General features: G+C 40.9%; 2 protein-coding genes across 3 annotated transcripts in view; both read left to right on the top strand.

The window, feature by feature from the left end:
- fras1 (Fraser extracellular matrix complex subunit 1) overlaps positions 1-11,506 on the top strand; it is a 306,843-nt gene extending 295,337 nt beyond the window's left edge. For both annotated transcript variants that reach the window (XM_085426433.1, XM_085426432.1), the window contains exons 60-73: positions 299-499; positions 592-779; positions 1,248-1,523; positions 1,668-1,900; positions 1,986-2,146; positions 2,441-2,655; positions 3,918-4,068; positions 4,362-4,469; positions 4,926-5,085; positions 5,180-5,296; positions 5,434-5,600; positions 6,037-6,242; positions 6,337-6,483; positions 8,287-11,506. In XM_085426433.1, coding sequence (XP_085282559.1) covers positions 299-499; positions 592-779; positions 1,248-1,523; positions 1,668-1,900; positions 1,986-2,146; positions 2,441-2,655; positions 3,918-4,068; positions 4,362-4,469; positions 4,926-5,085; positions 5,180-5,296; positions 5,434-5,600; positions 6,037-6,242; positions 6,337-6,483; positions 8,287-8,871 — 2,915 coding nt within the window. In that variant the 3' untranslated portion in view covers positions 8,872-11,506. The remainder of the gene's footprint in view (positions 1-298; positions 500-591; positions 780-1,247; positions 1,524-1,667; positions 1,901-1,985; positions 2,147-2,440; positions 2,656-3,917; positions 4,069-4,361; positions 4,470-4,925; positions 5,086-5,179; positions 5,297-5,433; positions 5,601-6,036; positions 6,243-6,336; positions 6,484-8,286) is intronic.
- A 2,256-nt stretch (positions 11,507-13,762) lies between these two features.
- On the top strand, positions 13,763-24,560 carry anxa3a (annexin A3a). Its single transcript, XM_085426431.1, has 14 exons — positions 13,763-13,881; positions 14,394-14,428; positions 14,506-14,553; positions 14,671-14,758; positions 14,948-15,042; positions 15,470-15,583; positions 17,297-17,387; positions 17,573-17,652; positions 19,068-19,124; positions 19,209-19,302; positions 19,384-19,479; positions 19,900-19,958; positions 20,772-20,894; positions 24,120-24,560. Exons 2-14 carry the CDS (start codon positions 14,414-14,416, stop codon positions 24,177-24,179), a joined length of 1,020 nt encoding a protein of 339 aa, XP_085282557.1. The 5' UTR covers positions 13,763-13,881; positions 14,394-14,413; the 3' UTR covers positions 24,180-24,560.
- The last annotated feature ends 1,294 nt before the right edge of the window (positions 24,561-25,854 follow it).

Genomic DNA, 25,854 nt, shown 5'->3' with positions numbered 1-25,854 from the left:
AAAGGTCAACTTTTGGTCAACTTCAACAAATAATGTTTAAAAATCCTCCCGAAGCACAGATGTATGTGACACGAATTGATTCCCTGACAGGCTCATTTTTAATTATCGCCTGGTGCCTGATGTTTGTATTTATTTATTTCCATCAAAAAAAAAGAAAACGAGTAAAACCTTAATGGAGGTGGGTTTTATTATACCGCTGTTCTATAAGTTTTAATTGGATGCACCTGTTATTTTGGAAGCTGATTAAAAGTTTTATATGTGCAAATGATTGACAGTCAGACTTCTCCCGTTCCTCCAGCTCCCACCATTGAGTTCGAGCAGGCGTCCTTTCAGGTGAGAGAGCCTCCCGGTCCAGATGGCATCGAAGTGCTCAACATCAAAGTGATCCGCAGAGGAGATCTGGACCGAACGTCCAAGATCCGTTGCAGCACCCGGGATGGATCGGCCCAATCTGGAGTCGACTACAATCCCAAGAGTCGAGTGCTTAAATTCACCCCGGGTAAGTGCTGAAAATGCTCCTCGTTGGGACTTGGGAAGAGTGTTAGTGGGATGATTTTACTGGGAGTAAATATGTTTTTTTTTTCTCCATAGGCATGGACCACATCCTCTTTAAAGTGGAGATTTTGTCCAATGAGGACAGAGAGTGGCACGAGTCCTTCTCATTGGTCCTTGGGCCTGATGACCCAGTGGAGGCAGTGCTTGGGGAGATCACAATGGCCACAGTGACCATTCTGGATCAGGAGGCGGCAGGAAGTCTCATCCTACCTGCCACGCCTATTGTAAGGAACCTTGGAGGATACATGAAGCAGGAGCAGTAGAATAGCAGAAGTGGAGGATATGTTCAGCCTTTAGGAGAACTTTAGCATTCAGCTGAGAACTTAATCTTTTGTCTATTTTCTGCAGCACTTAGAGAACCTGTCACTTGAAACGTCTCCACTCCTGGCAAAAGCACATCTCTCCCCTAATACATATTCAGAGAACTCCAAAAAAGCAGCAGCAAACGTGGGCAGCATTTTCCCTCAGGCACTTGTTTATAGGCTTTTACATTTCTTATGCATTTACCAGAACCACTTGCAATGAACATATCTATTCAGCTGCCATTAAAATATTATATGGTGGGTGATTTTACCCCAAACGACTTTTTAGGAGGAATCTCATCTCATACTGTGTTTTGTACGCCAGCCCCTTGAAATGTAAAAGCTGAACTCCTCTCATTTACACGATCTCCCAACCTCCTTCCTGCTCAGGTGGTCTCTCTCGCTGATTACGATCATGTCCAGGAGGTGATCAAAGAGGGCAGCAAGAAGACTCCCTCTCCAGGTTACCCTCTGGTGTGTGTCACACCCTGTGACCCTCACTACCCCAAGTACTCTGTGATGAAGGAGCGCTGTGAGGAGGCGGGAATCAACCAGACCCAAGTTCACTTCTCGTGGGAAGTGGCGGCTCCCACTGACACCAGCGGCGCCCGATCCCCCTTTGAGACGGTCACAGATACAACCCCGTATACTAGCGTCAACCATATGGTGAGTTAAACTAAGGAGTCAAATAAATCTGAAATTAAGAGGCGAATACATTAGGTTGTTATTTAATAGGATTTATTGGCAGTAAGACAATAAAATTATGTTTAAAAATTTTCCCCTGTGTGTGGAAACTCTCGTGTCTCTCAGGTTCTGGACAGCATTTATTTCAGCCGGCGCTTCCACGTTCGCTGCGTGGCTCAGGCCAGAGACAAAGCTGGACACCTGGGAACACCGCTGAGGAGCAACATCGCCACCATCGGCACAGAGGGCTCCATCTGCCACACACCCGTCACCACGGGCACCGCCAGAGGCTTCCAGGCTCAATCCTTTATCGCCACACTCAAATACTTAGACGTCAAGCACAAAGAGCACCCCAACCGGTCCGTAGCGGCTTTTTAAACCAGATAAGCATCTTCACCAAGAGTTTATGCTAATTTCTGCTCTTCTCTGTATGTCCCGGTTTAGGATCCACATCTCAGTCCAGATCCCCCATCAGGATGGAATGCTCCCCCTGGTTTCCACCATGCCGCTGCACAACCTTCACTTCCTGCTGTCAGAGTCGATCTACAGGCAGCAGCACGTCTGCTCCAACCTGGTCACCCTCAAAGACCTTCAGGGGATCGCCGGTCAGTCACACAAACACAGACCTCCTCACAGCTGGAAATTTCATCTTCAGGAGGCTGCAGTGTGATTAGATCCACATTTGAACCATTTACAGTATCTAGGGCTCACGTTTGAATTACCACCATATTAAAATTCTTTAATTTTCTGCTGCAGTCAGCTTCATCTTCTCGTGGTTTAATATTTTGTAGGCAGCCAATTTTAATCAATGCTTGCAAGATTTCCTGATCGATTTAAAAAATAATTATTAAACCAGATGTGTAGTTTTCTTACTTTTCTTTGACAACACTCTTCCTCAGAGTCGGGCTTCCTCGATGATGTATCGTATGACAGCATCTCCCTGGGGCCCGGCTACGACCGCCCCTACCAGTTCAACCCCAACGTCCGCGAGGGCAAGAGCCTCCAGTTCTATAAGCACCTCAACCTGAAGAGCTGCATCTGGACCTTCGATGCCTACTACGACATGACAGAACTCATCGACGTGTGCGGGGGCTCAGTCACCGCGGACTTCCAGGTGCGTAGGACGGTCAAAGGCAGAGCTTTTAAAACAGTCGCTCTTCACAATGTTTTCAGTCTTCTTGATAAATTGAATCAGTTGTTATGGAAGAGTTATTTATGTGTGCAGAAACGTGCAAAAACAAAAAAAATTGATTTTAAAAATCAGTTATAAAACTCAGTGGCAGCAAAGGTGAAGAAGGTGAAATGGGGGAGATAGAGGGGGAAAAAGGTTACTCATAAAGGAATCTAAAAGCGTAACACAAAAACAAGAAGAATACAAGAAGACCACTGGGAGCAGAAAACAGATGTCTTGACTAAACTATCCCCAGACTGCACATCATCGACTTCGCTCCTCACGTCTTAGTCCCTCCCTCCAGAGACCCAAGTGAAGGAGGCGATCAAGGAGCTTCATTTTCAGTAACCTATGACATTTCACACAGCTGCCAGTGCAGCTGTAGTTTGGTTTTTATATTTAAATGGAAAAACACCCCTGCAGAGGACACACCTGTGCATTCTTGATTGTTTAAACCCATATCATTCTCAATAAAACATAGAAAACACATCGCATGTTTAAATTGACACATTTCACTACTTTATGGAAAACTTAAGCTCATTTTGATTTTGATGTCAGCAACACACCTCGAAAAAGTTGAGACAGGAGCAACAGAAGGCTGGGAAGTGATTTTGATTTGCTGGCAACATGTCAGTAACAGACTGGGTGTAAAAAGAACATCACAGGACGTTTCTAATGAGTAAAGATGGGCAGAGGTTCAACAATCTGCAAAAAAAAAACCTCCCAAAAAACTGTGGAACAATTTTCATAATTTCCTCAACATAAAACTGCAAGCACATTGAATATCATCATCTACAGTTCATACTATTAAAAGATTTAAAGAAGTGTCTGTGTGCACAAATGCAGGTTAAAGCACTTCGATGGGTTTATATTTCTCCTCAGTCCTCAATGTCGGACTGATTGATTTTCAGGTTACAGGCGGGAGAACAGAGGAGATGAGGAGGCACAGAAAAAGGCATTTGACATGAGAAAGGTCTAAAATATGCACAGGAGTGATTGCAGGATAGGGTACATGTAGACAGCCCCAGAAACAGAACCTGGGACCGTGACTGTGTTGGGATGTGAACGTCCATCATGTAATCATAGTGCATCTATTTGATGGTGAAATAATGCTCTGTACTGTGTGTAAAGTCCTCACAAACAGAAGAAAGTTCTCTGTGACCCTCTGAGAGAATTAACATTAAAGGCTGCTGCTATTCTTCCAGGTTCGGGACTCTGCTCAGTCCTTCCTGACGGTGCAGGTTCCTCTCTATGTCTCCTACATCTACGTCACAGCCCCGAGAGGCTGGGCCTCTCTGGAGCATCACACCGAGATGGAGTTCTCTTTCTTCTATGACACCGTGCTCTGGAGGACAGGTCATGAGTTTATGTCTATGAACTCTGCACACCTTATTATTGTCCACAGTCCTGGATGTAAACATATAACGGGATGTGTTTTGGTTTCACATTGTAGTTTTGCTTTCATTGTGCAGGGTAACAATGTTTATTTCCTTTCTGAAAAATGGGATAATGATGAAAATGCATTGTAGAAATAAATCATTTAAGATTTAAGACTGTTTCCAAGTATCCAAGTTCTTATTCAAGAAATTATTAGTGATGTACTTCTGCTCTAATTTAGGTTTTCTTTGGCTGGCTTTTCATGTCTGCAGGTATCCAGACTGACAGCGTCCTCTCAGCCAGACTGCAGATCATCAGGATCTATATCAGGGAAGACGGTCGGCTGGTAATTGAGTTTAAAACTCACGCCAAATTCAGAGGTCAGTCCACAAACACACGTTCTAAGAGCACTGCATAGAATTATTATGTCTGCCTTAATATTGTTATTGATACAAGAAATGGAAGCTAATGAGAGAGCAGTCTGTGATCGAGGTAAATCAATGTAAATCCATCTTTTATTACAGCAATATATGAGGAGGCCACTGAGAGAGGAAATTAAACTGACAATTTAAGGTTTTCAGTTTTATCCCACAGTTCTACACAGTTCTAGCCTTTATGGTCAAACATTTGTTATTTTTAAATTTAGCTTCAGGTTTTCGCTGTGTTTGTAGAACTGCATTCAGAGGGCTTTACTGTGCCTGTTCAAATGGTATTGCGGTGCCTTTAGACCGCAAAGCCTTATGAGGTGTGCAAAAATAGGATGCAGGATATATTCTTCTTCTTCTTTCTTTTTTTTACACTAAAAATCAAACCCCCTGCTGTTATTCTCCCTCCAGGTCAGTTTGTGCTTGAGCACCACACCCTGCCGGGCCACAAGTCCCGCCTCATGGCCCCCGACCACCTCGGAGGCATCGAGTTTGACATCCAGCTGCTGTGGAGCGCTCAAACCTTTGACTCACCGTACCAGCTGTGGAGGGCTACCAGCTCCTACAGCAGGTCAGTACATTCATTCATAACCAGCCTATAGGCTCAGGTCGTGTTGACCTCCCATGATGATGGGATAGTAATAATTTTGTGTTTTCTTGAACAGGAAGGACTATTCTGGAGAGTACACAGTCTTCTTGGTCCCCTGCACTGTTCAGCCAACTCAGCCGTGGATCGATCCCGGTGACAAACAGCTGTCCTGCACAGCTCACGCTCCAGAGAAGTACGACCAAACAGCTGCAGACATTTACCGCAGACAGTTTCTCAAATTAGTTCTCTTATTTAAATCCAACAAGATTCCAAACTAATTTCATAGAGATTTACTGCATAAGGAGCTTGAACAAAATTTTTTCCCCACAGGTTTCTGGTGCCGATTGCCTTCCAACAAACCAACAGGCCTGTTCCTGTGGTTTACTCGCTCAACACGGAGTTCCAGCTGTGCAACAATGAGAAGGTGTTCATGATGGACCCGGCTACTGCTGATGTGTCGATGGCTGAGATGGACTACAAAGGAGCGTTCTCCATGGGTACATATATATACATATATATATATGTAAAAGTCATTCCACGAAAAATGAGTCTGACCACCTCAGAATCAGCTGTTTTTGTTTTATTTTATTATTAATATTAATAAATAATGAATATTTATTGTACTAATTTGGGGTTTTTTTATACAGTAAGAGGCATTTATCTTTAAAATGTAAACAACATGCTGATCTGTTTTTGTGTTTTTTTTAATATTCAATAGTGGACATGATTACTAATTTAACAAAATATATTTCCTCACATTACTCATACTTTTCTGTTACTATTATATACAGAAACATGTTTTCATTATGTAATAAAACAATCAAATTTTGTTTACTGTATTTTACAATATTGTATGAACCGAGTCACTCTAATTCCCTAAAGTAAACGCTTCAGTACACAGCAGAAAACCTGTCCCTCTGCTGCCCCCTGCAGGTCAGACTCTGTACGGCAGGGTTTTGTGGAACCCTGAGCAGAACCTGAACGCAGCCTACAAACTGCAGCTGGAGAAGGTTTACCTGTGCACTGGCAGGGACGGATATGTTCCCTTCTTCGACCCCACGGGGACTCTGTACAACGAGGGGCCGCAGTACGGCTGCATTCAACCCAACAAACACCTCAAACATCGCTTCCTGCTGCTGGTACAGATTTATTAAAGTTTTCTGATTTGAAGAAAGAGACTACAGTGTTTCTGGACATGTGCTATCATTTCTTCTCTTCATGTTTCCTCTGCAGGATCGTAAACAGCCCGATGTCTGTGACAGATTTTTCCACGACGTTCCTTTCGAGGCTCACTTTGCCTCAGACATCCCAGAGCTGCAGTCCATGACGGCCATGCCAGGTGTAGACGGCTTCACGATGAAGGTTGATGCGCTCTACAAGGTGTGTGGAATCAGAAACAGCACATGTGGTACAGCGCTGTCTAGCACAGCAATAGTGTGTTTGTGTGTATGTGTATATATATCTGATGTGAGAAGTAGCTGTTAATATGCTGTTAAGTTAATATGTAAGTTTGATTACAAGAAAGTAATAAAGATTTAGTCCAGACAGTAAAGACTTCTTGTTCAATGAGCCACAGCAGCTTTGAACTTTTGGAGATGCTTAAAATAGTTACTTTGATAAAATCTCAATCAGTAACAAGAAGTATGGCAGATAGACCTTTTTGATATGGCTATGAAAGATCAGTTATATTGTAACAGAATACGTGAAATCTGTGGGCAAGTGATGAAAGTTTGATATCAAAAGCTGGTAAATATAAATTTCTTGAAATGCTGAAGTCTGACAGTTTAGCGTTCCTTAAGCTTTTGCATTCATAAACAGTGACCCGCATACAGAACAGGAATTCTTATCCACTGTTCAGATATCTTCACTGTTCAGATATCTTAGCTTGACCAACGTGTAGAAGGAGGCTCGCAACATTCACAAAAAGAGTGGGTGTGGGAACTGCAGTAGACTTAGAGACTTAGAGACTTTTTATTGTCATTGTGCAGTTTCTTGCACAGCGAAATTGGGTAGCTGGACCACAAAGGTGCAAAAGTAAGAAGAAGAGAAACCAATATACAACAAAGGGGGAAGAATATATAATAAATAAAAAAAAAAAAAAGCAGTGTATATGTATACATATATGTGAGTGAAACTATATACATGGTGTATGTGTAAGAAACATTGAAACAGACTGGGACCCACATACTTGCACATGAGCCAAAAATATTGCACAGACCATGAACGCCACAGCTGCTCTGCACCAATCCAACATAACTCACTACCCTAAGTTTTACCACAGTGCTGCAAACAGTGTAGCCTGCACTGAGCTGCCTAGTGTTTACATGCAACCTGTGAAAAAAAAAAATTAGTATACTTAAAAATAATTTGGCAACATATCATGTATGGAAACAATATCTTGTCAAAAAAGCTCTAAAATGAATGATAAAATTATCCAGTTCATCAAATGTCACTGAGTTGTTCTTACCTTGAAATTTAACCTCTTATTTCTCTCCTGTCCTGTCTTTCTTACATCGTTCTGAGTGAAGTTAGCGCTCACACTTTTCTCTCCTTGTGAAAAACAGCAGCAGACACATTTTATGACCGATGTCACACAAATAGTTTGTTTTTGCTAATATATGTTAAGCTATCTTTAGAGTTTCATTTGAAATTACCTGCCACATAAAAAACATTACACTCTTTGCACTCACTCCTCTTCTGTAGGTCTAGTTAGATGCATCTCTCTCATCTTGTTGTGTGTCATAATCACCAGTGCATCAATAGGATTGTCTTTGTTATCCTGCCCCTCTCAGTTAGTTTGAAGCCCATTTAATTTAATTCATGTTGATGTTTGAAGCTGTGCAGTGCTGGGAAATAAAAACGTCCCTCAATGTGTTAAACTTAAAATAACGAGCCTGTGTTAAAAATGTAAGGAGTAGATAGTTTGAGATATTTGTTTTTAAAGTGTAAGTAAAAAGTTGTCAAAAAAATAAAGACTCAAAGTATGCAGACCTGGAAATTTTACTTAAGTACAGTAATGAAGTATTTGTACGTTGTTACTTCCCACCTCTGGGGCGCCGTAGACCAGCTGGATGGGTCCAGATTTATTGATCTGCATATTCTACATAATAATTCGTGAACACTGAATTTACTTTACAACAAACTGTGCAGCTAACATGATCCTCTCTTTCTGGGGATTGACAGGTGGAGGCGGGGCACCAGTGGTACCTGCAGGTAATTTATGTGATCGGCCCCGAGTCGCGGTCCAACCCCAGGATTCAGCGCTCTGTGACGTATCAGCTCAGCCGTTCTAAACGTGACCTGGTGGATCGCAGCGGCCGGCTGACGCTTGACGAGTCGCTCATCTACGACAACGAAGGAGATCAAATAAAGAACGGCACCAACATGAAGTCGCTCTACCTGGAAGCCGGGCCCTCCCCCACCTTTAACGCCCACGTGGGCAGCTCCGTGGGGGGAGGTGTGGCCGCCATCACCCTGCTGGTCCTGGTCCTGCTGGCCTCCTGCTTCTTGTTCCGCCGCTGCCGACGGTTGGCCAAGAAGAAGAGCAAGAAGAAGGAACCAAAAATCTACGAGGAGTATCCGCTCAACACCAAAGTGGAGGTGTGCATGGACAAGTGTGTGGAGAAGAACTTCGGCACCAAGCACTGCACGGTGAGAAACATCAACGTCCTGAACCGCAACCAGGAGGCCAACAGCAAGGCCAAGGTCAAACAGGTCAACCTGGAGGTCAAACTCCACAACAACCTCAACGACGGCACTGAGGTCTGAAACGCGTGACGAGGAAGGCGAGGAAAAGGTGAAAGTGGAATTTAAAAAAAGGTATTTTCTAAAAGAAAGTTTGTACTTAATGGAATGAGAGGTTAATGTATTTTTATACCACGTTGAAAAAGGGAAGAGTGTGACGCGCAGGCGACTGGGCTACCTCAGGAATCCATAAAACACACAGCTGTGTGAAACAGCCAAAACATCTGCATCTGATCAGCCAAACTTCACCTCAAACTGTGTTCATTTCATTACTGTGTTACTTGACATTTGCAACCTTTTTAGCACCAAAACGGTGAGCCGTAGCTCAGACACTGGTGATTGTTTTTGTAAGAAAAAAAAACACATTAAAAAAAACTCTTTCTGCTGCATTTATTCACGTCACTGCTATTCATGTCCCTGCTGTGGAGGGGGAGCCAGTGTAGGAGTCCTCCTTCAGATGAACGATGGGATCAGAAAGTCCTAGAACAGGCCTTTTAAATGTCTCCCTTTCAAGATCATCTTCTGGAGCATAGCCAAATCTTTATTTTAAAATTGCTCCCCGAGCTCCTGCTACATCACTACGTGCTGTTCATGTATTTCCTGATGGATGGATCCTCCACCCTTGGGTGGATGTGGGCATCGTGCGCCTGCATTTCTGCCGTGTTCTCTAGAAATGCAGCATGGTTGGAAAATTGTTGGAATCCATTGACTGTAGGTCAAATATCAATGACCCGTCTGCCGGTCGACCAGGAAAAAGAGACAGTCAATGAGAAAAGTGCTTCTGTTCCAAACCATAAACTGTCAGTGCTGCAGTCCCGGATGCTCATGCAACTACCCCAACTTCACAGTAAGACTACAACTTTGTGATGAGTAGCAGTAGTGCTAGCAGCCCTGTTGTTGAGGAAAAGAGTGCCTGATTGTTGAATACATTCACCATTTTCCACATACACACAGTTCAAACAGTCAGCTCCTGCCATGAAGAGCTGTTTTTCTTTAAATGCAAAGGAACGTAATAAAAACCCAGCTCTCGTCACCAGCAGCAGGTTTTCCAGAAACACTTCCCACTTCCTCCTGCTGGTCTTGAGGCGTTCCTGAGCTGGATCTCTCCAATTAGTTTTGGGCGTGCCCAGTAAACCTCCAATAGTTGGTAGGCAGTCTCCAAACCTCCTCAGCTTCTCCTCTGGTCTGAACCACATCGCACATATCAGGAGTTAAATCATCTGTTTCATCATCAGATGATCATCAAAAGGCTTCACAAAGACACAAAGAGAGCGGCTTGTGTCAGGACGCCTGTCAGTTATTGTGGCCACGCCCTTAATTCCAATATCCAAAAACACACAAAATAATTGGCATCTTATTATAAATGTAAACTACCAATAGAAGCAAGGCTGAAAATGTGCTTTTAATGCTGTTAAGGTGGGCATTTTTGCATGGAGGTCGATGGGTTTGACTCGCTTTTGGAGCCATCATCAAGACTCCAGGCCATCCCATCCTGCCCTGGCTCCATGAAGGGGCCTCAGTTTTCCATCTCATGGCAGAGGTTTACCGTCTCTGAATTATCTGCTTCACTGAGGGATTTTTGAATTCTATACCTGAGGATAACGAGTTTATTTGTGTTCAAATCAGGGCTTCTCTAGAAGATGACCTTTAATGTGACAAATTTAAAGCAATGTTTTCATGTTTTGGGGTTTTTTGGCTTAAAAGCTGGAACTTTCTGATCCCCCCTTGTATTACTAGTGTTGCTCAGTGATTCTGCAGATGAATTAAACATCAAAATTCTGGCTCCACGAAAAAGAAACGTCCTTCAGAGAAACCTCTACACGAGCTACAGCTGCTGTTAAAGTGTTTGGCACGTCCGGTGTGCTGCTATCGCCCGAGAATGAATGAGTGTAAATAACAAAAATGAATGACAACCTTTTCAAGTGCAATTATGCCATCTCTTTTGTTATTTCTGCCTTCATTAGCAGGATTTGCATTTAAAAAAATAAACCTGTTTTTAAGCCTTACTTAGAGACATTTGTACTGTCACGTTGCTCAACACCAGTTCTTAATTTTTGAGTTTGTACTGTGCTCTGACAGCTGCCAATATTAAGTGCCATGCAGTATTTTTCCTCATGAATTTCAGAATAAATCACCCAAAGTTTTTGTTTTTTTCTGTGACAGTGTACGTAGATTTTCACTGATCCCGTCCACACGATCGACTGCTTCAGCCTTACTGTTGTCCTAATGAAAATAATCACTTATAGGAGATACGTGTCTACCTGCCTTTGTTCTGCCCAAAGACACAGAATCCATTTTCTCACATCGCTCAGATAATTATTTGTATTCATTTATGTACTTTTATGTTACCCTCCTGTGATGTATTATGTTACCACTCAGCTACTGATGTACCTGTATTATTTTTTTAAGTGTATGACACTGGTTCGAGTGCACTGCTGAAGAAAAACACGTTTGTTCTCATGTGATGCGTCTTTCTCGCTGATCCCACCTCCTGTCATCTTCCCACTGTGTGCCTATCAAACTACACGGGAGTGGGGAATTATGGGAATGACATTATGTTTTTGGTGCTATCATTTTGTGGAAAATGACAACAATGCTATCAATACTGATGCCTGTATTTGGTGCCTTTTTTTAGTAATAAAAAATAATCTGAAACTCAGCAAGTTTTTGATTTAACTTTTATTTATTACTATTAGATTCTGCTAATGAACCATAAATTTAAAGATTAAACCACATTTTGTTCTTGGACTCTGCTTGAGTAGCTTAGCATGATTCACAGTTCATAATAATCCATTATACAAAGGCCAGTTCATCCTCTGTCGGAAACAAGCCATCTTACCTCCTTTCTGTTTAAGGCAGGGATCCAATGCAGTTGACTTTATGAGCCACATACAGCTACTTGATTTTAAGATAAGCTATTCCTCAATAACATTTTAAAACCTAAAAACTGCAAAGTATTTCAGTTGTTTGAGTATGAATGAGTTTAACAACATGTTTGTTATAAAACTGGTGATGAAAATAATTGCAACTGTAAAAATGTGTTTGAGTTCTGTTCCTCTGTTGGCCAACACTTTCAGAAATCAATGCAAAAAGTTAGGAGCTAGAGTTAGGAGCAGGTCATGAATTCACAAAAAAAGAGTCCCATTACTTACTTACTTTGTAAGTAATGGGATCTGGTATTAAATGAAGTACAAATAATTAAGAAAAACGTCCCTTTTTTGCAGTTTAGTGGTTTATAATTTACTTATGGTCACAAAGAAGAAAGTAAAAATCCTTTATAATTAGATAAATACAAACTCAAATGAACAACAACACATGAGCCTATACTATTAACTTATATACTTAACAAAGATTAAGCTTAAATTCTTGGAGAACCACTTTTAGCAGCAGTAAGTTGAAGTAGTTGTTTTCTGAGTGACTTTATGAGTCTCTCACATAATTGTGGAGGAACTTGGCTCACTTTTCTGTACAACATTGGTTCAGCTCATTGATGTTTGCAGGCCCTGATTTATGCACAACTCTCTCACTGTCCCATCACAGCATTTCACTGGGGTTGAGGACACAGTGTATTTATATATTGTTCACCTGAGGTTGTATTTAAATAATTTTAGAACCTGTTGAGGTCCAGATTTTCCACTTAATGAAGCTGAATTTTCTTTTTTCATGACAGCACTACTGGTGCAGCGTTTCAGGCTATGCACAACCTCTTCATAAGTGAGGCTGCTGTAAAAGAGACACAAGTGTGATTTGCAGTTTTTACATTTCCCAAAATGATCCAGTGGGCTGAACCTTTATGTCAGGCCAGTCCTGGGCTCCGTTCTGTATATTTGACCACCATGCTTTAAGCCACGTTTCTTCTCATTGGCCCTCATAAACCACAGGTTTGAACAGCATGTGCTCAAAGCACTGTCTGCCTGCAATCACCATGTTAGAAATTCAAACTGAGTGTTTAAGGCAAACCTTTGGCTCATAGGGATTTACTTGTGTTTGTGTATATACTGACATCATTATGAGCGCCCACCACTGGAACAGTAAGTTTGTGACAAATAAGGACAGAGATGGCAGCAATTACCTGCTGTGACATATTTTTAGTCAATAAAGATGAAGTGAGTTTTACTGATGTTCGCCAGGTTTGTCTTAGCATGTAGAAATGTCATTAAATTTACTTGAGTGACTTTAAAAGAGTTTGAAATCGAAAAGGAAAATATATCCTTTATTTTTTTTTAAACACTTCACCAAATAACTTCATACTTGTATGAGAAGGAGGTCGGCTGTATAAGAATAACAGCAGCCTCTTATTTATTACTCTCCAAATTCAACACCAGCAGGACCCTGATGACAGCGGCCTGCACACCAGAGGCAAACACCCGTCTACTCACCAAAGACACTGGGTTAGATCTCACCGTGTACTCTACTCTGCAGCTGTCTTTCTTTCTTATTCTGCTTCCTGCTTCTAGGATATTGTGCAATTTTGTTTGATTGTTTTTTATAGTAATTTATTATTTTTGCAGATTTTAAAAAGCTCAAACAGAAAAAGTATAAAAGAAGAAAAAGACCTCCATGATGTAAAGATCCCTTTAAACCAGCTGCTGCTTCCTCCTTTGTCTTTTTAAGATTGTAGTTTTCTTACTGTGTTACCAGTGCTGCTAAACCAGTTACTCCAGTGGAGATAGGTTAAACTAGTTCCCACTGTGGGAGTTTTCAAATTGACCAAAAAATCTGACCAAACAGATAAAGACTAAAACTATTTTTTTCTATATTTTACTTTGCAAAGTCATGATATCATTTAGGCAAATTATTAGGTTCAATATTAAAGATAGTTTGTTGGTTTATTTAGAAGGCTTTCTGCTGCAGATCATGAAGTGTACAAGTAGTCCCTGAAGGCATCACCTGACTGTAGGCCAATGACTGTAAAACTGTGCAGTCACTTGTAGAGATTGGGAGTGGCCGGTTTGCTTTTCAGGTAGCTCGTTGTTTTTTGCAGGTAACCAGGAGGTGCAGCAGGTAAATTTTCTGGTTCAGAGAGAAATCTAGGTGAGCTTTTTCTCATTTATTTATCGTCTTTCATTGCAGCACATTAGACACTGTTCATTTAGAGTTGATTAGAGATGGTGACTTGTCTCCTGAACTCCTTATTAGTCTTACAGTTTATCTCCATTTCCAGTCTTTATCTTAACCAGTTTGCTCAGTGTCCTGCTGGAGCTGCTTCTCTGTAAACTGTGTGACTCCAGTAATAAGAAGTATCACAGGCTGAAGGGTTTATTTGCTTTCTGTTTAGCAGATATTTATATAGACAAGCCCAGATGTGACAACAGGGCAATGGTTTTCAATCATATGCTTTACTGAGGTATCGCAGCAAACATGAGAAAATAAGAACACCCCACAAAGACTCCAATATCCTGTATTTTCAGGAACTGATGGATTAATAGGTGAATTTTACAGAATAGTGCATAAGCTCATTGTACATAAAATGTTCACGTTTAAGCCAATGTTTAACGCTACAGCATATAAAGACAGTTAGTGAATGTGCTGTTGCTGTTTTGCAGACAAATTATCTGCAGACATCATGGGATCTTTATGGGTAAGACATGTCCTGTGTTTTTTATCATCATTATTATTATTTCAGTAAGGGTTTGACTTATTTAACGTGCTCTGCAGGATGACTTGGAAAGCCTCGTGGATGCTCCTTCCTCTTTCTCAGCAAAAGTAGGTCAAACTAAGCCTTTACCCTCGCGTCAGGTGTCACCGAAGGGCTTATGATTACAGAAATTACATAAAAGAGCAAAATAAATGCTGACAGGTGAATGTATCTGTGCTCTTCAGAGTGGAGAGCGAGGAACCATCAAGCCCAAAGCAAACTTTGATGCAGAGCAGGATGCTGCAGCTCTGAAAAAGGCCCTTGAAGGACTTGGTACGAATGCACACAGTCATGTTTCCGTCATTTGAAAGTACTATCAATACATTTTTGATAAAGTAAACTTTACAAATTGAGGTGATTATTAGATTAAACCTGAAGGTTGCTAGCACAGTTAACACGCTGCGTTCCTTGTTCCTTTTATTGTGTTTATCAGTCTGACTCTTTGCTTTTCATTTGTCTCAGGCACGAATGAGAAGATTGTGATTGAGATTCTGACCACCAGAAGCAGCGCTCAGAGACAGCTCATCTGTAAAGCTTATGAAAAGGCCACCAGCAGAGTACGAAAACAAATCTGTTTCCTTTATTAAGACTGCACCTGCATCTTATTCTGAAGGAACAGGCTAAGAAATAGTTCATCGATGTCAATGTTCATTAAAAAAATAAATGATAATGAAAAGAGTTGTAGAACAGCGGGGGTTAAAGAAATTGGACCTCACTGTTTTTGGAAATGCAAACATCAGGCAGCTTCTGCATTCTTATAATAACATGAATGCTGTCTGCCTGATGGCATGTGTACCTCTGTGTTGAACACAAATAGTTCCTTTTTCATGACAGGTGAATGTCATGCTTTATGTGTTTAGCCAGATAAGTCTCTGTTTAGCTTACAGGGTGGAGATCTGTGGGTATTTACATGGGTGTGGTTTAATGCTGCAGGATCATGTGTGCTAGTGTCTGAAAACTCACTGGGCTGTGTTTAACTCACAGACATTAGTGAAGGACCTGAAAGGGGACACCAGCGGGAACTTTGAGGACCTGCTCGTGGCGCTCGTCACTCCTCCTGCTGAGTACGACTGCCATGAAGTAATGCGGGCCATGAAGGTGACATTTCTCAATGAATTCTGCCTTGAAGTTGTTTTCTAGCTGACCAGAGTGCAGCCATCAAGCACATTTTGATGGGCTCAAAAATAACTGGACAAACTAACATCATTTTTAAATTAAGAATTATTTTTAATACTTGGATTAAAATCCTTTGCAATAAATGCCTACCTGGAGTCTAGAATCCATGCACATCCATAAACTGCATTCCTCTGCTCTACTGAGTTGGCATCAGGTGACTGACTTGGCCATTGAAGAGTATCTCGTTTCTCTCGGGTTGCTTTTGCCTTTCGCTCCGGGTCATTATCCATTTGCACTGTGAAGCTCAGTGGGATCAGTTTTGCAGCGTTTGTTTGAATCTGAGCAGAGAGTGCAACCCTGTAGACATCAGACATTAATAAACACCACTGACCCGTTCAAAGGTGCAACATTTTCACCAACATGGTTCAGAGATGATATGGTACGCTCTGACCACGAGCTGTTTCACTCCTCCATGCTTTTCTTTTCAGTTTATCTCGGTTTCATTATCTAAATACAGTTATGTCCATACATATTTGCTCTTTTTTTTTTTTACCTGTTTACTGAAAGATCTTTCAATTATAGTTCTATAATGGACATGGACATAATGTGTAGACCCTCAGCTTTTGTTTAGGGATCTGGATGTCCACAGAAGACACCAGTGGTGGATGATCGCAGAATCATTTCAGTGGTGAAGAGAAACCCCTTTACAACATTGAGGCAAGTGAACAGCACTCTCTAGGAGGTCAGCGTATCGATATCCAGTGTACCATAAAGAGAAGACAGCATGAAAGTAAATACAGAGTGTTCGCTGCAAGGTGCAAGCCACTCATAACCCTGAAGAATAGAAAGGCTAGACTGGAGTAATAAACATCTAAAATAGCCAGCAGAGATCTGGAAAAACATTCTTTGGAAAGATGAAACCAAGATCAACCTCTACCAGAGTGATGGCATGGAACCGCTCATGATCCAAAGCACGAGCTGGTTTGGTTTGGGCGCGCACAGCTCCCAGTGGCACTGAGACACCAGTGTTTATCGATGATGTGACACAGGACAAAAGCAGCCTCAGAAGAAGAACTCTGAGGTGTTCAGAAACTTGCTGTCTGTTCAAATCCAACTAAATGCAGTGAAACTGACTGGGCGGCGTTTCATAATACAGATGAACAATGGCCCAAAACATACAGCCAGAGCAACCCAGGAGTTTATTGAAGCAAAGAAGTCTTAACTTCTTAACCCAACTCAGCATTTCACTTGTTAAAGACTAAACTTCAGGCAAAGAGGCCCACAAACAAATAGCAACTGAAAGTTGCTGCAGTAAAGGCCTGTTGGGCATTAAAAAGGAGGAAATGTGTGTTCAAGACTTCAGGCTGTCATTGCGATTGATATAAAACCTCTTGATCGTAGACTCTGACAATAATCCACCTGCCTCCTTGAGTTTCTGTGACGTGTTTTTTGTGTCAGATGTTGCAAAGTTGCTGTTTTGCGGCTTTATTTTGGTTTCCTTCACTTGCATCCACATCCCTTTGTGCTTTATATTGAGAGTTTCAGTGAAAAGTACTTGTTACTTCTTGTTACTTCTTTAAAAACCTTTGGACTTATCGGTACTGAAATTCATTGATTGCTTTCTTGATTGACTGATATGTAGGACTAAAGAGTAAAGAATACACTGTAGCTGAGTAATACTGCGTGTTGTTGCAGGGAGCTGGAACCAAAGACAAAGTCTTGATTGAAATCTTTGCCTCCAGATCTAACCAACAAATTAAAGATCTCAGTGACGTCTATTTCAAAGGTAAAAGTTACGTTTGATACTTTTTTTTTTTGGCAATTATTTTAAAACTAATATGTTTTTAGTCACAAGAACAAAATATACCTTACCCATGCTGGACAGCAGCAAAATAATCTACCACAGACATTAGTCTGCTTTGTGATAGTTTTTCTAACATCAGCATCGTCTATCGTATCTTCCCTCCCCAGAAACCAAAAAGCAGTTGACAGCTGCCCTGGAGAGTGAAGTTTCGGGAGACTATTCCAAAGCGCTGCTCCTCCTGGCTCTGGTTTGTTACACGAGAAGCAAACGCAATTCAAGAGTTTTATGTATTAAGACGTTTTGTTTTTTTTTAAATCATCTGGTCTTTTTAAAATTAATTAGCTAAAGCTCAGATGAACAGCAACATATTCCACAATGTCATTATTTATGTGACAAACTTGAACAATACTGAACTGTGAAACGCTAAGTAGACCACATGATTCAGTGGCTTTAGCACCAATAACCTGAAGTAATTTCAATTGCATTGGTGTCTAGACTTGACTGGGCCATTACAGCAGCTTGATTCTTTTCTGCAAAACAGAAACTGCAAAACAAGCTCAAATCATCAGAAATCCACCACCATGCTTAACAGTTGGTATGAGGTGTTTGTGCTCACATGATGCATTTGGATTTGTCCTGATGTGGTGCTGTGCAATATGGACAAGCATCTGCACTTTGGTCTTGTCCGTCAAAAGGACATCGTTCCAGAAATCTTGTGTTTTGTTCAGGTGGTGTTCAGCAAGCCTAAGCCGTGTCGTGATGTAGTCCTGTAGAGTCTGAGACATAGTTCTTCAGTCTCTGTGAGCATCACAGTCAGACCTCAGGGTGAAATCGCTGAATCATCCAGCCCTGGGAAGAATGTGGCATTTGTCTGAGAGCTGAAGGCCAACAAACTGCCAAAACTTCTGCTTGCAGGAGGAGGTGCTCGCACTGGCTGATGACAAATTAATCAAGCGATTTTTATTAGCACTACCTGGCTTCTAATTTCCTCTTAGCTCCTATGGGAACAGGTTTTCACAGGACGGCATATCCTCCATCCAAATCCTCTATGCAAATATTTGTACATTTTCTATGAAGCCATAAAGACCTTGAAAATATTGCTCCCACAGCCGCTTTGTCTCCTTTAGTCAAATCATCTGTAAAACATCTGCCATCTTGTTTGCATGCATCAGTCTTTGGAAAGCGTCCAGACTTCATTTCTACATTTTTGTTTCACAAACGGGATTTACTCGCCCCGTACGATTCTCCTCCTCGTTTCATACGCGATGAGTAATCACCACGATGTCATCCGCATTGTACGGCACGCTTGGAGCACTTTTGGACAGAAATGAAATCTTTGCTCGTGCACCGTCATTCATTTTGCAAACTTGCTGCTCCGGTTCTGCAGTTTCTTCTTGTAATCAGTTCTCTTTTCTTGGAACTCAGCAGCTTGGGTGGAACGTTGCTCCATTTTTCTGTTAAGTTTCCACATTCTTCATTCATGGATATCACATCTATCTGAAACAGCTAAAGTAGCAACATATGTAAACAAAATATGTGAGCCATGAAATAAAAGTAACAGAAGATTTAAAAGAAACAAGTCCCCTGAACCTAAAAGTCATCACTCAGACAGACGAACGATGAAATGGTTCAAACTGATTTTGCTTTTGTTCTCGTTTTCAGGGTAAGCGGGATGAGAGCACCACAGTGGATGTTAATAAGGCAAGAGAAGACGCCAAGGTGGGGTATTCTTCATGTGTGTCATACGTGCTGTTCTCTTTATGTCATGTATGTATTTAAAGCTTTGTTTGTATTTCTGCTCAGACTCTTTACAATGCCGGGGAGAAGAAGTGGGGCACCGACGAATCTAAATTCATTGAAATCCTTTGCAAAAAAAGCATTCCTCACCTGAGACAAAGTATGTCACATCGTGTGTTTTATAAAGGCTTTTTCCCCCAATAAGAAACAATAATAAAGCGATTTGGTTCTTTTTATGCAGCTGTGATTGAATACAAGAACATCAGTGGAAAGACCCTGCAGCAAAGCATTGAAGGGGAGATGTCAGGAGACCTGGAGAACCTGCTCGTGGCTGTTGGTAAGCTGATCTGCAGGGTCGGGGTTAGTGGTTAGTTAAAAATATGTGGACAAACTCATGTAGAAACTCAATATGGTGGTGTCCAAATACACACAGTGGAAAAATGTTGCAGCAGCTTTAAATCTTAACGATTCTCCTTTTATTCATCTGGTAGCTCTCAGTTACGTCAGTACTTTAACATTTTCTGTTTATTTTTGGGTTATGAGTTTAATTTGGATTTACTTTTATACGTTTTCCCCCTCAGTACACTTTGTAGTTCTCTCTTTGACATTCTTTCTAGTTTATTCAGCATCATTACGGTGCCTTAAAATGTGAGCAAGGTCAGCTGTGGGAGGTTTTTTCAGCATAATTTGTAAAATGTTTAAAACTCTTGATTTAGATTTTTTTTATTCTGTTCAAACCTTTTAATTCCTTTTCCAGTGAAATGTGTGAAGAGCGTACCAGGTTACTTTGCAGAACTCCTGCATGAGAGCATGAAGGTGATTACACTGTTTTTAATTTAAGTTACAACACAAGTTTTGTCCTGCAGTCACTATTGTTTCACACTAATTCCATCTGGTGCATTTACCAATTTATCAAGTATCATATAAAAAGTATGCACATGTGACTAATAGACTATCAGACATGTGTTTTATTACCAAACAGTATTCGGCATTTAAAGTGGATCTGTTCTGCTTATTTTATTATCTGGGTAACATTGCATAAGTTAAAAATAATCCTTTCATACCTTACACCCTCGTGGAGCGGCTGCGCTTTGGTGTCAGTTTGGCCTCTCGTGTCTCTGTTTGTGCTGGCAGGGTTCAGAGCACATATGTGGTTGTACAGGAGCTCAGAGATTCCCTGATCCTTAAACAGCTTTCCAGAGACTTTGTGGAAAAACCGTTTTGAGTCCTTCTCCTGTTGTACAAGCGCTCATGCAGAGTTTTTCATTTCGAGTTTCCAGTATAAGGTGTGATGGGGTTGTGGTAACTTGATAGTTGGTGCACAACACAACCAGCATGTTGACCTCAAACCACTCACCCAGCCACTCAGTTCATCCTTTGATCATCTTTTTTAGCTCCTTGCCTTTTATGGCCACCCACCCTTTAAACAGGCCTGTTAATCTCCTTTTAGTTTGTGGAAAAAACACACAGTATGATCTCAAATGGGCCGGACCAGTAAAACACAATAAAAAGAATAAAAATAAAATACACAAACTAATGTTACAGAGAGAACGTAATTAGTTTTGGATTCATTTACCACCTTGTGCTTAAATATATTTTGTAAGTTAACTGAATGAATCTCGTATTCAGGGTGCAGGAACTGATGAGTCCACTCTGAACCGGATCATGGTGAGCCGGTCTGAGATCGACCTGCTGGACATCAGAGCCGAGTTCAAGAAACTCTACGAACACTCACTGCTCTCTGCCATTCAGGTGAGAAATGAGATTTTTAACTTTTAGTGCCACTTTTTCAGTTTTTTACTCTGAATTCTATTGATTCAATAAATGAAGTCTGAATAAAGCCACCTGATGCTACCATAGCCACGCTGAACTGGGTTCACTCCAGTACAGCTCATCTCAGGGATCCACAGTTTGCAGCAACATAAATTGATAATAAATTCGAGCACGATCAGAGGCCTTCTATGAACTCTGAAGCTAAACTTGATTGAGCTTGATCCGTCTCATACTGGCCTCTGTTAATTCACTCTTTGAGGTTTAACACGTCATCAGACTTTGAAGTTTAATTTCACTGACGTACAGTAACGGCAGCTCGGGTCTCTTTGGAGAATCACTCTGATATCTGCAAACCAAAATATGTTTGAATAATTAAATGAGTCTGGAGGCCCTCAGAGACACACAAAGAGAGTACTGACACAAAATGACTCATCTGCTGGATCACTGGAGAAATCAGAAAGTGTTGCAACAGTTCTTCACGTCAGATTCCAAAAGTCCGAGAAAGAGCGACATCTTAATTCATTGGAGATTAAAAGAGACGCTACCTACAAGTTGTATCATCAGAGCCAAATATAAAGACAGCTGATGTTTCTATGCCAGTAAATTATGCAGTTAAGTTTTCATGAAGCCGCTTGTGTTTTATTTGATGCAAGCCATGGGCGCATCATGAATATCTTTCTCTGATTTTCTGGTTGGAGTCACATAAAAAGCAGGAGATGCTCCGGAGCACAAGGACTGAACAGGCAGCCGACTGTGGCTCACATCTGTCTGTGTTATCCAGGTCATGGAGGTCTTAAGAGCCTGAAAAAGAAAGCAGCTGGACTGCTTCGCCACAAAAGGTGGTATTTAACCCCTCATGTAGATTTTCCTCTTCCGAGGTTCTCGTCGACCTATTGATATTGATCATGTGCGTCATCGCGTGAGCCAAGGTGTGAAAAAGGTCGCGGGTCAATACTATCACTGGGGTTAAGGCCTGATTGAGATTTCTGCAGGAAATCTTAGTAAAGCCTGGTGCTGAGCAGGCCACACATTATTTGTTGGCTCCATCAACCCCAAATATGGTTACGTTTCTCACATCAGGTTGTGTGGAAGCTTTCAGCTTTCCCACTCAAATATAATTCAGGCATATGGGCGAAACCATGGTGATGTCTTACCCCGCCCTGTCATGTGACCTATTGAGGTCACCTGAGGCACGGTGTGAGTGTGTAGTGTCTGCAAAGGGATCTTAAGATTACATCATCCTGTTGACGTGGCTCATCTATATTTATCTTACATCTGTGCTTTTATGGACTGGCTGTTATGTTTCTCCTGTGTAGTTTCGCCTAAGGTGACCTCAAAAGGTCACATGATGTGGTGGAGCAAGGTCTTACAGTGGTTTGACCCTTAACCCCCAGCAAAGATAATGACCCAGGTCTTTTTTCACAGCTTGGCTCATGTGATGATCAATATTAGGTAAATGACCGCCTCTCTCGGGGATTAAATACCTGGGACACGCTGCTGTTTGTGTTTAGAACTGACGAAGCTTCGTGGGTAAGAAGTGAAACATCTTCACAAACTTAAAGCAGTCCAGTTGCCTCCTTTGCAAGCTTCACTACTGCTCATATAATTTTACTGCTTCATGAAACAAATAAAGCATGAGAGGCATGTTTTATTTTATGTTTTTTGCTTTATATGTTTTATTTTATTTTATATGTTTTATTTTTATATGTTTTGTTTTTGTTTTATATGTTTTATTTTTATCCTCTGTTTTGAGATGCAAGCGCATCTCAAAACAGAGAGATGCAGGGAGTGAGTCCACACATGTAGTGATGCTTTCTCAGATGTATATTAAAGCTGTTACTGGATTTCAAAGAACTTGTATGTATAAAATATATATACATACAATATAATATATATAATGTATAAAAATGAGTACATAAGATTAGACTGTTTGGCCAAAACGCAAGACATGGCATGAGGAAAAACAGGTTGTAACCAGGTAAAATCCTTGGCCGGTCATTTCTCTATCATGTTAAAAAAAAAAATACAGCAGAAGACGATTTGGCCTGTAAGGAGTTCCTGGAGGAGTTGAGGCTTCTTCTGACACACCAAGTGTTACTTGGCCCAGATACTTAAAAAACAGACCAGTTTTACAGTTTCCTGAGAAAGCATCAGAGCCTTTGATCTTTTTCACACTTTGCGCTGTGACTGTAATATTACTGGATACATTTGCTGTCAATTCTGGTCAGAATTAAATAGTGACGATATGTTTTTAACTTTTTTAACTACTTAACAACTCCCAGCTTGACCTGGATTTTGGCAGTTGATCAACTTCTTCCTGTCAGATCCCCCCAAACTTTATATGCTATCTTTGAGATACTCTACAGAGTTTCTGTAGAACACCTAAGGACAGTCAGATTTGAGTTCATCTTCTCCTGGAGCTGGAGAGGCACCAGGAAGTGCCTCAAGTTGCTGCAGTTCATCATTTCCTAATATTTCCCTGTTCCTCCTGCTAAGAAGTCGTCCTATATCATGATGATTCCACCACCATGCTTCACTGCAGAAAAGTGTTATAATTTTTTTAATGCAGTGTTTTCTCTGACACCGCTGTCCCCCTGAAAACACAGAGAGCTTGAGACAGGCCAGTCAGGGTCATTATTGCCCCCTTATATGAAATTATATAACAAATGGATCTATTAATGCAAAATCTCTAAGGCCGAAATGTGTGCGAGAGTTGATTTGAAAGTCTTCTGAAACTGTTTTTATTCATCATGTGGTTACATTGGACACTTTTCTGATGCCCTGGCACATGTTAAGAAGTTAAAGGTGGTCTGTTTTGCCTGCTTCACCAACATATTTTACTTTTTTTGGACTGTACTAGAGTAGTTTGCCATGATTCAGAGATTAAAATAATCCAGTATAATATCTTGTCCTGGGCCCCTCAGTTCACCCTCTGCCTGAAGCTGTTTTAGCTCCTCTGTCTTTAAGACGATCGTTCCTTTAAGCTTATTTATTCTGATTTGAAGGTTTGAACAACAGGTGGGTGGAGTTTCTGTTCTTGCAATCAAAGTTTTGGCTCACAGGCATTGCTGCACATTCACTGATCTCGCTGACACAAAAAACAGAACAAAAGTGTGGTACAAAAAAAAACTGCAGTGGTCCAGACCGAACGTGGGATGTGCTTTTGGATGCTTGACTCTTTGCTTGTGTTGATGTGTCCTCCAGTCAGATCTGTCGGGCGACCAGTGTGAGTGTGTGAAGGCCATCTGTGGAGGAGACGATTAACAGAGCGTCCACCTGAAGACGAGAAGAAACCCGCTTTCTCCTTCACGCTTGTGTCATTCACGCCTGCCTCTCTTTTCTGTTTATCTGTGTAACCCTGTTTCTTAAATTTGCACACGGAGAAGGATGTAATAAAAATAAAGATTTAGTGGTGCAGTTTCTCTGTCTTATTGATAAACTGGCCACATGTAGAATATTTAATCCAATTTGCAGATATTTCCATTGCAGCAGTTTTTAGCATACATTAAAATGTGCATCCTTTCTGAAATCTTTGAAATTAATCAAATATAAATGGCTCCTCTGTGCTGTAACTCTTAAACTATAACTGAATGAATAATAAAGCAGTTAATTAAGGGAAAGTAATAAATATCAGCTCATAACGGGTTTGGAATTGTTTTCTTGGCGTCTTTGAGATCTGAATATTTACTCACAAATAAAATCACTGTGGAAAATGAGTACTTTATAGTACTCAATGAATACTTTAAAGCAAAAAGTGTCAACTTTAAAAAAAAATAAATGTTATATTTCTACATAAGTAGCTTAATAGTGCACAAGTTCTACAATCAAAATGCTTTTAAAGTACCTAAAGTCACTCATTTCTTAGAGTGGCACTGCTAAGATGACAGACAATAGGATGGGCATGTATGTAAATTACAATTCTTGTGATTATGCAAGAGGAAAAGCAGATGTAGTATTATATTGTTTTAGTGTGGGTCAAAAGGAAGTAACATATTTATCATTATCTTGCACAGCAAAGAATTTTCTGTCCCTTTGAACAATTTCATCTTGCTAAAAGGGGCAACAAAAGTCAGGAAACACAAAAGCTCCAGTATCTGATCATTTTACTGGATAGAAAATAGAGAATGCGTTAATGAGCATAGCAGTGATCGGGAATTGCTTTCAAAGTGCAAATTTGTAAGAATCAGGTGGTGGACCTGTTTCTGCAGCAAACCGAATATACTCATCATCATTCTACAGGGGAGGTATTGATGTATTTACTATTCCAGCATGTCATGTACAGGGTAAAGGAGAAACATCTCAGTGAATTTATTAAGGAAGAGCAAGTGGGCAGGGAAAAATAACAAATAAAAAAAATCAATCTTCCAGATTTGCAGCGGCCTTCAGTTTAATGATGCAGGATGACCTTGTGGCGAGAGAGAAAATAAAGCTTGTCGTAGTGAACTCAGGCTGCGGTTACAAAACAGAACTGTGAAATTTAGCTGTAACAAATGCAAAGAGGTTCATGCCTACATATCATTTCTATGCTTCATGAATGAAACCTCCACGAACAAAAACTGTTTAAAGTAGGATTAAAACACAGCTGCGATTCCTTTGGATCAAAGTAAGACTTCTTTAGGGGTCCCCAAAAATTCTTATATACAAAAAGATTGGCTGTATTGAGTTGAATCGCTGTCTATGGAATTCTCAGTTTAAACATCTGGAAAGTTCCCATCAGTACTGACAGGCTTATAGAGTTTTTACAGCAACATATGCTGCCGTCCCGGCAGTGTGTTTTTCAGGACAGGCCTTGCATGTTTCAGAAAGTCAGTGCTAAATCACTTACTGAGTACAACAGCATGGCGACACAGTAGAAGAGTCCCGGTGATGAACAGACCTGCCTGCAGTCCAGACCTTTCACCAGGTGACAACATTTGGAGCATCATTAAAAAAGAATATC

Source organism: Rhamphochromis longiceps, linkage group LG12, assembly GCF_057381845.1.
Source record: "Rhamphochromis longiceps isolate RC_006_pf linkage group LG12, R_longiceps_female_GT1.1, whole genome shotgun sequence".
In the NCBI taxonomy this organism is placed as follows: Eukaryota; Metazoa; Chordata; class Actinopteri; order Cichliformes; family Cichlidae; genus Rhamphochromis; species Rhamphochromis longiceps.
This window is presented reverse-complemented; position numbering and strand designations above follow the sequence as displayed.